At 45.6% G+C, this 10,193-nt stretch overlaps 1 protein-coding gene across 5 annotated transcripts in view; it reads left to right on the top strand.

The window, feature by feature from the left end:
• RIPK1 (receptor interacting serine/threonine kinase 1) overlaps positions 1-6,998 on the top strand; it is a gene marked incomplete at its 3' end in the record, with an annotated part of 31,489 nt that extends 24,491 nt beyond the window's left edge. For 3 of the 5 annotated variants that reach the window (XM_027765593.1, XM_027765594.1, XM_027765597.1), the window contains 4 exon segments: positions 499-1,050; positions 3,574-3,726; positions 5,864-5,941; positions 6,743-6,998. In XM_027765593.1, the coding sequence (XP_027621394.1) occupies positions 499-1,050; positions 3,574-3,726; positions 5,864-5,941; positions 6,743-6,998 (1,039 nt within the window). 5 annotated transcript variants of the gene reach the window in all.
• Between the last annotated feature and the right edge of the window lie 3,195 nt (positions 6,999-10,193).

A 10,193-nucleotide genomic window follows, 5' to 3' on the forward strand; every position in this document is an offset into this window, starting at 1 on the left:
CATGGAAGTCCAGCGACATAGCCATTATGCCACCTGCTGGTCCCTCTAGTGCTTTCTCACTGTCAGCTAGCAATTTCCTCTTAGTATCTCCAGAATTGGTTGGAACGAGGACCATCCACTACATGCTTTTACCTGGTCTCTTCCTTGCTTTCATCATGTCATAGTGAGGTACACGTTCGTGAGGGAGCTCAGGTTTTGTTCGGTTTTCTTTATTCTTTTTTAAACTTTTGGCCATAGGCGTCTGTGCTCGCTGGAGAAAGAGAGAGGAAAGTGAGAAATCACCCCGAGGGGAAATGGTCATGTGACAGTCCTTTCGCCTCCAGTCTCCTCTTGGGATTTTGGGCATGCGGGCACATGCACACAGCATGATTTTCAAGCTGCTGGGTCCAGGACTCGAACTGTGGTCGTCCATGTGGGAATTGATGCCATCTGCTGGCCCCTTGTTTCAGTTTTCAGTGTCTCATGAAACCCATTCCAATGTCGATCATCTCTTCACAGCCACAGAGCAGCCTGGTTCACTGCACAGCTCCCAGGGACTCCAGATGGGTCCTGTGGAGGAGTCCTGGTTTGGCCCTTCTCTGGAGTACCAGCAGGGGGAGAGCGTGCCCAGCCTGCAGAGCAAGCTCCAGGCAGAAGCCAACTACCACCTTCACGGCAGCCGCATGGACAGACAGACAATACCGCAGTCCAAGAAGAGCGTGGTATACAGCAGAGAGGAGGAAAGGAGACGCAGGGTCTCCCATGATCCTTTCGCACAGCAGAAACCCGAGAGTGTCCAGACTGCAGGACCCAAAGTCCTGGCCAGTCATGGAAATGGACTATACCAAGCAACAGGGCCCACCAGCCAACACCACCTACCGTACTGGAACAATGGGCACTATAGTCAACCCAACTTTGGAACGAGATCACTGGATCCAGGAACAGCAAGTCCCGGAGTTTGGTATACAGCAAACCCAAGCCATCCGCCTAGTCTGCATAAAGGTGCAATGCCTGAGGCCACCCTGCAGGGAAACACTCCCACCATACCATTCAGCTCCTTTCCATCAGCAGGTATGCAGTTCTTTAATAGCCACCGTCTTATCTTTATGTAAGCATTTGTCTGAAAATAAAACGGCCATTGTCTTTGTTATAGATCCTAAACTATTGGGTTAAAGGGCAGGTCGTTTGCAGTCTTCAGCTGCCAGGTGTGACTTGCTACCAGGCCTGGTCTCTATGAGACCACGGGTCTAGGAGCCATCACAGCAGGGCAGAGTGTTGGGTTACAGGTCCTCGTAAAGGGTAGGCATCTTCCACCCTGATCCGAATTACACAGTGGTTCCGTTACACCCCGTGTCTGATATGTGGAAAGACAGCTGCTTATATTCTTGTTTCTTTTCTTTTCTTTTCTTTTTTTTTGAGAGGTTTTTGCCATAGGGCGCCTGCACTCGCCAGAAAGACAGAGACAGAGAGACAGAAAGCGAGAAGTCATCCCCCAGGGAGGATGGCCACGCTGCAATCCTTTCTCCTCCATTCTCTTCTCAGGATCTTGGGCACGCATGCACACGCGCCTGGCGTGAGTTTAAGCCACTGGGTCTATGACTTGAACCACGGGCAACTACATGGGAGTCCAGCGACATAGCCATTACTCCAACTGCTGATCCCAAATATATTCTTTTTTAAAGAGGAGCCCGGCCACATAGCCCTTACCCCAACGGCTGATCCTGGCAGCCACATTTTTAACACTGTAGTAAAATACATGTATATCAAATTTACCATTTTAACCCTTTTTTTAGAATTATTTTATTTATTCATTTATTTTAATTCGACTCAAGAGACAGAGCGAGAGAGAGAGGAAGCGAGAAAGCAAGCCACCAGGTCCAGGACTTGAACCATGTCGGCCATGTGGGAATGTCCAGCACCTTAACCACCACGCCACCTACGGGTCCCCATTTTAACCCTTTTTAAGTGTACATTTCATTCATACATTGTGCACCCATCACCACCACCCATCTCCAGGACTCTACTTTCCCAAACTGAAACTCGATCCCTATTAAACACTCCTTTCCATCCCACTTTCCCCAACCCCGACAACCACTGCTCTGCTTTTTGCCTCTATGAATTTGTGTTTTTTGTGTGTTTTTTTTTCTTTTTTTATATGTTGTCATGCCATATACAGAAATATATACAGCAATGACAACTTTTTTTCTTTCTTTTTTTTTTTTAGAGAGGTTTTCGCTATAGGGTGCGTGTACTCGCCAGCAAGACAGACAGAGACAGAGAGACAGAAAGTGAGAAATCATCCCCCCAGGGGGGATGGCCACACCGCAATCCCTTCTCCTCCATTCTCCTCTCGGGATCTTGGGCACGCACATGCGCCCAGCGTGAGTTTAAGCCACCGGGTCCAGGACTCGAACCGCAGTTGACTACATGGGAGTCCAGCGACATAGCCATTACACCAACTGCTGGTCCCCGTCTCTATGAATTTGACTACTCTTAGAATCAGATACTATTTATCTTTTTCATGACCGACTGACTTCTCTTCACAGATACCCTCAAGGTTCATGCGTGTTATGAAACGTCTATGTCAGAATTTCCTTCTGTTTGAAGCTGAATAATACTCCATTGTATAACCGTTCCAGTTTGGCAGTCCATTCATCTGTTGATGGATACTTGGGTTGCTTCCATGTCTTTGCTATCATGCATAGTGTTGCTATCGAATGTACAAATATTTCTTCGAGACTCTGCTTTCAGTTCTTTTTGGGTATATTTCCAGAAATAGGATTGTCGCGTCACACAGGAATTCTGTCTTCGATTTTCTGAAGACCACCACACTGTTCACCTCAGTGGTGGCGCCATTTCACATTAGCAGTGCACCAGGGTTTCATTTCTCCACATCTTCACCAGTCCCTGTTATCTTCTAATTTTTATGTTTTTTTTTTTCCCCTTTATTCTGTAGTAGCCATCCTTGTGGATTAGCCATAGTTTAAAAAAAAAAAAAATTGAGGGAACCAGCAGTTAGGTTAATGGCTATGTCGCTGGACTCCCACGTAGTCGACCGCGGTTCGTGTCCCGGACCCGGTGGCTTAAAACTCAGCCGGGCGCGTGTGCTTGCGTGCCCAAGATCCCGAGAGGAGAATGGAGGAGAAGGGATTGCGGCGTGGCCATCCCCCCTGGGGGGTGATTTCTTGCTTTCTGTCTCTATGGCTCTCTCTGTCTGCCTGGCGAGCACATGTGCCCTATAGTGAAAACCTCTCAAAAAAAAAAAAAAAAATTGAAAGGATGGTGCAATATAATTAACGTATCTTAAAATCTTGGGGGTAGAGCCAGCAGGTGGCGTGGTAGTTTAAGGCGCTGGACACTCCTACATGGCCGACCACGGTTCGAGTCCCGGAGCTGGTGGCTTGCTTTCTCGCTTTCCTTCTCTCTGTGTGTCTGTCTTTCTCTAGTCAAATTAAAATAATTGAATGAATAAATAAAATTAAATAATTCTTTTAAAAAAAAACTTGGGAGGTAAATAAAGCCCTGCTTCTTTACTGTGCTGTATTTTTTTTTCTTTTGCTCTATGTACTTATGTGTGTGTTTCTCTCTATTCAGATGAGTCTATAAAGTGTGCCATATACAACAGTACTGGCATTCAGATTGGAGCCTACAATTATATGGAGATTGGTGGAACGAATTCCTCACTCACAGACAACATGTACACCTACGTGAAAGAAGAGCCAGCTTCTAAGTACCAAGATATCTTTGGTAAGAGGTTCTTTTGAAGACCTCGTGTCTAGCAACTGTGAACGTTCGTTCTTACTTGTTGAGAAGGCTATAGTGGAATCATAAAATTCTCCCTGAAAGTTGTTCCATGTTTTCTCTGTAACTTTCATATAATTCTTTTATACCTTAACTTATTTTCGATATGGGATAATCACATGGCCTTGTGAAAATTAAATGGGGGATATGTGTAAAGAGCCTAGAACACATGGGACCAGTAGTTAGCGTAATGGCTATGTTGCTGGACTCCCATGTAGTCAACCATGGTTCAAGTCCTGGACCCGGTGGCTTAAACTCATGCTGGGCGCATGTGCATGCATGCCTAAGATCCCGAGAGGAGAATGGAGGAGAAGGGATTGCGGTGTGGCCATCCCCCCTGGGGGGCTGATTTCTCGCTTTCTATCTCTCTGTCTCTGTCTGTCTTTCTGGCGAGCACATGCGCTCTATAGCAAAAACCTCTCGAAAAAAAAAAAGCCTAGAACACATAAGGTCTTACACAGTAAGATCTATGAAAGTGTTAAACCTTGGGAACCAGCAGTTAGCGTAAATGGCTATGTCGCTGGACTCCCACGTAGTCGACCGCGGTTCGTGTCCCGGACCCGGTGGCTTAAAACTCACACCGGGCGCGTGTGCGTGCGTGCCCAAGATCCCGAGAGGAGAATGGAGGAGAAGGGATTGCGGTGTGGCCATCCCCCCTGGGGGGCTGATTTCTCGCTTTCTATCTCTCTGTCTCTGTCTGTCTTTCTGGCGAGCACATGCGCTCTATAGCAAAAACCTCTCCAAAAAAAAAAAGCCTAGAACACATAAGGTCTTACACAGTAAGATCGATGAAAGTGTTAAACCTTCATCATCATCAGTGTTCTTACGCAGACCTGGGAGAACTAGATCCTTTAGGTCCTAATCAAAGGGGCTTTTGTAAGAGAGAGATCATGCCCTCATAGCACTTCTGTAACAGAAGGAAGTCTGTATCTGATAGTGTTCCACGTGCAATCCCACAACTTTAATCCTGAAGCACAGTCGAGAGGCAAAAACAATGGGATTAAGAGCCTAGCTTTCTGAATGATGAACTGTGGGACCAGCCAATTTTTATTTTTAAAAAGGGCCAGATAGTAAATATGTTGGCTTTTGCCGGTCTTGAGTTCTCAGCATGTCACTGTAGTGAAAAATCACCTAGACAGTATACCCATGAATGAGCATGGCCATGTTCCAATAAAACTTTATATATAAAAATAGGCAGTGGGACCACATTTGGCCCATAGGGCATGGTTTGTCGTTTCTGGCCCACCCCATTTAAAGGAGATCCTTTAAAATACTTAGAACAGGCGTTCTTCACTTTTTTTAAAAAAAAGAGGTATTTGTTTATTTAATTCCATTTATTATCATTATTATTATTATTATTTGCCCATACAAAATCAGAGAGAGAAAGGGAAAGCAAGAGAGCAAGCCACCAGGTCCGGGACTTGAACTGTGCTTGGCCATGTGGGAATCCAATGCCTTTAACCACTGCACCACCTGCCGGCTCCCAGGCAGTCCTTAACTTTTGAGGAACCAAAGATATCTTTGAGAATCTGATGAAATCCAGAGTCTCTCTGCTAAAGAATTAGTAAGAAAATCTGGCAGATAGCTCGGGCTTGGTAACACCCAGTGGTGACAACAGAGGCGGCATGATGGTTGGCTGAGGAAAGAATAGGAATTGAGGGGGAATAAGTGAGATGTCTTTTTCCTTCTCTTCAACTTAACTAAGGTAGGATAAGGATCAAGGAATATAGTTTATTTGTGCTGGTTGTGATGTGTGTGTTTTAAAAGTTTTATTTATCCCATTAGAGAGAAAGAGAAAGAAAGGGAATGGGGAGACTGGTGGTCTCACAGGGTCTTTATGCTGTGATCCACCACCAGCCTCACCAGGTGGTCTCACAGGGTCTTTGTGCTGTGATCCACCACCAGCCTCACCCCGCCCAGATCTTAGGCACCCGTGTCTGCTGTGCACAGTGAGGCCTCAGGATATGAACCTGGGACCCTTCCAGTTGGTCCATCATTACAGAGTGTTGCATTCCCACCACACCACTTCCTGGCCCATTGTTTTGTATTTTTATTTGTCTCCTTTTCTATTATTTTTATGAAGAGCTAAGAGGAAGGATCCAACAGAAAGAGGAAAGGTACAGGAGAAGAAGACACATCAGTTGGGGAGGTGAGCATAAGGGTAAGCATAGGTCTAAAATTAGACCTTGAAGAATACAGATACCCATCCCCTGAAAGACAAAAGGCATTGTAATCGAGTTTATACTCGATGATCTCCATTCCTTTGATTAAGTAACAGGAGAGTGAACTATCAGGTGAAGCAGGTCAGGAGATGAGTGGCTGTGATTCTGGCTAGATGTAAATGGAAAACTGTCCAAAAGGAACTACAATGGTGCGTTTTGTTTGTTTTTCACCTTTACGTTTAGGGAGAATGTGTAATGGAAACAGAGTCCCTGGATAGGATTATAGAGAACAGTGGCTAAGTAGGGATCTTGTTCATAAAGCCATCACTTGGACTCAGGGATACATATGCTAGGAGGAAGGGGTGCCATATTCTAATTCATACAGTGAGTCCACATGGGCCAGCAGGCACATATGAGTCAACAGCTGTATCATTCAGAAGCCATCTTTGGGCCTGCTCGTGGCGTGGCTCCCACGTGGCCAATTGCATGGTTTGAGTCCCAGACTTAGCAACGTGAAGAACACACCAGGCATGTGTGCCTACATGCCCAACATCCCAACAGGAAGGAGAAATGGAGAAGACGGGAATGGAAATGATCACCCATTCCCCATCAGGGGTGCTTTCTCATTTTTCTCTGTCTTGCTTTCTTCTCTCTCCAGCAAGTGCATGCACCTTCTAGCAAATTAAAAAAAAAACAAAAAAAGACTCTTTTTTTCCATTGATTCTCAGTTTTTCAGCAATTCAGGAAGGTAGACTGGTGGATTATTTATAGCTTGATGCCTTCTCTTTTCCATTCGGCAGATAATACCACCAGTCTGACTGATAAACACCTGGACCCAGTCAGAGACAATTTAGGAAGGCATTGGAAAATCTGTGCTCGAAAACTGGGCTTCACCGAGTCTCAGATCGATGAAATCGACCACGACTACGAGCGAGACGGACTCAAGGAAAAGGTTTACCAGATGCTCCAAAAATGGCTGATGAGGGCAGGCAATAAGGGCGCCACTGTAGGGAAGCTGGCCCACGCTCTCTACCAGTGCTCCAGGATAGACCTGCTACAGTGCTCCAGGACAGACTTGCGGAACCGTTTGATACGCATCAGCCAGAACTAACTCTGCAGGATTGTCGACAGCAGGAAACAAACTCCTCGCTCAGCAAAGAACCCCCCGGATGTGTGCAGCCCTGGAGCATTCATGGTATTGGCCTCCCACACGCGGGCTCTGTGTCTGCGTCAATACCATTTCCTGCATTTCAGAGCTGGAACATGAGAAGAGAAATCTGCACTTTCAGGACCAGTGAGAGGAAGGTCTCTTGCTGGGGGAGAACCAACCAAGGGAAAAAGAAACGTAACGGGCTTTGGCAAGGGTGAGACTACAGACTTCAGGAAGATGATTTTTTTTTCAGCTCATGCTATCATCTTCAATTCTCCTATGCATTCAGCTTCCTGGCATTTTGTTTGAGCAAGGAAAAAAAAAAAATTCAGAGGCATAAAATCAATCAGCTTTCTTATTTTGTGTTATCTTGGCCACATAGGCTCCTGTTGTAACCAAGTTACAGTAAAACGCTAGGTTCTGGGTTCGGTTTGAATAAATTTTCTTGTCATAACTATAATTCATCTCAAAATTATAGCACTTGTTAACTTTAGTATCAAATGCTGTATCACTACAGGGTTGTGGTTTTTTTTTGGAGAGGTTTTTGCTATAGGGCGCGTGCACTCACCAGAAAGACAGAGAGAGACAGAGAGACAGAAAGTGAGAAATCACCCACCCAGGGGGGATGGCCACGCCACAGTCCCTTCCCCTCCATTCCCCTCGTGGGAACTTGGGCATGCACACACATGCACCCACTGTGAGTTTAAGCCACCAGGTCCGGGACTCGAACCACAGTTGACTACATCGAAATTCTGGAACATAGCCATTATGCCAACTGCTGGTCCCCACTTTTGGCTTTAAGAATTACATGCAGGGCTGGCCCTGTGGCTGGTGTTTAAGAGAGCCAGATTCTGCATGGCCAACCATGCAGTTCGAGTCCTGGACCCAGTGGCTTGGGAAACGCAGCAGGCACATGTATGTGCATGCCCCAAATCCCAATGGGATGGAGAATTGGAGAAGAAATATGGTGTGACCACACCTCCCTCCTCTCTCTCTGACTCTGGTGAGCACATATGCCACTGACAAATTAAAAAAAAAAAAAAAGAAAGAAAAAACTAAATGAGAACTATACTCCCTCTCCACCACATTATATTAAATTATAAAGTGAATCCAGAAATTAGTTGAATTTATATTTAGTTCATTTAGAAATTAACTGAAAGATTTTTTAAAGTCCAAAGGAGGGAGAGAAGTAGGGGGAAACAACCAGAATTCCCTAGGCCATCCTCACAAGAATTGCTACTAATTTTGACTCCTACAAAAATCCCCGATTAAGTTTTCATTTTTCTAGTGTTCTGATACTTTCACGGAGCCTAGGTTCCCTTCACCCTGGGTATGACTGTGACTGGGGCCTCAGGGCCAATCAGTGTTAAGCTGCCTCTGTCCTGCAGAAATATTTTCATTTTTTTATGCATGCCACGAAGGATCAAGGACGGTTTTAGAGTCTGGGAATCATACTTCTAGCACTTAACCCTGGAAATCATGCCTCTAACGCTCACCTGGAACCTAGGAGCGAGTGAAGAAACTACAGGTCAAGCTGCCTGGCCATCGGGCCTCTCTGCTGGCGTTTTGCTCAATGGTGAGGATCTGCAATGTGTTGAGCCCCCCAGGAGGGGGTTACAAGGGCATGGTGCTGGTCAGTCCACCTGTCAGAAGGGATCCTCATGTCTGGCGGGTTGCTGATGGTCTTGTCGGACCTGATTCTCAATCTCCTGTCGAGCCAGCAGATACATACCCTCCATTCTCAGCATCTTGGGTGGTTGGTTGGTTCTTTGTTGTGTGGTTGGTTGCTTCTTTGTTGTGGGGCCCTCCCTGTGCCTTTAAGGGTGACGGAAAACATCCCTCGCCTCTACCCAGTAGATGCCAAGAGTATTATTCCCACCTCCTTCAGTCCCTAGTTATGACAAAAATGCCTTTAGACATTGCCAGCTGTTCCTGGGAAGGGAGGATGGCCCCGGGAGAGAGGGGCACTGCTGTAATGAGCCTTCGTCTCCTATTCCACGTGTCCGGGTGTGCCGCGTGGTCCCCACACGCGTGAGATCACAGACCGAGAGGAAAACTGGAGCGGGGAGGGCCCAGGCTTTGCTACAGAGGTGCTGCGGTTTGTGTCCCATTGAAACTCATGTGTCGACAATTGGTTGTGAAGGTATGAAAATATCAGAAGGTACCTAATACCTTCAAGGTACCAGAGATGGGGCCTCGAGAGCGATGAAGTGGCAGGACCCGCTGATAGACTCCTGGTGGGTTTCCAAAGAGAGGGAAGGAGACAAGATGCATGGGCAGATGGTCCACTCTGCTGTTGCCCTCACGATGTGCTCAGGGCCCTTCAAACACCCCACCAGGTCCCTGAACCCGGGACCCCTGGACCATGGGCTGAGTAAGCCTTATTTTTAATCTATCACCAAGTCTCAGGTATTTGTTATCACGAACTTAATAGCAGAGGAAGGCAAGGGGCCTGTGTGATTTCTTTTCTAAATGTACTCCTTAGATCACCAGCCTAATGGTGTTCTAAATTCTCTTACATTCCACAGAGGTTGCGTGATCAATGTTTTGAACTAAAAATGGAAGGTATTTTTAATGGATTTTTAAAAAAATTATTTATTTACATTCATTCACTGTACGTTACAGCATACAAAAGGAAATTTTCCATCCAGAGTACACTGTATATTATCTCAATCAAGCCCATCAACATACATGCTATTGTCAACAAATAATTTTCCATTTCTTGTTTCCTGTATGTTTTGCTTTCCTCCCCCCCCATCCTTGATTCCCTATCTCTTACCCTCTGCCATCTCACACTCTCCTCCCACCACTGTCTCTGGTATCTATGTTTACTTTCTATACTGTTTTCCCCCCACATTTTATTGAATTACTAAAGATCTTAATTAATCTAAATATTTTCATAGCAAACACAACTGATATATACATTTCCATGAACACAAGTCTAACTTTAGGCATCCTATAAAGTAGCACCTAGCTGGGGCTACATATCTTACTGCAGTCATTGAATAGATATTTTTTTTTCTGAAACTTTTTTTTGTAACCTAATTTACATTCTTTTCCTAAGCATCATCACAGCATACAAAATGTGATTTCCCATCCAG

This window comes from Tupaia chinensis, unplaced genomic scaffold (assembly GCF_000334495.1).
Source record: "Tupaia chinensis unplaced genomic scaffold, TupChi_1.0 Scaffold138812_1, whole genome shotgun sequence".
Lineage (NCBI taxonomy): Eukaryota > Metazoa > Chordata > Mammalia > Scandentia > Tupaiidae > Tupaia > Tupaia belangeri.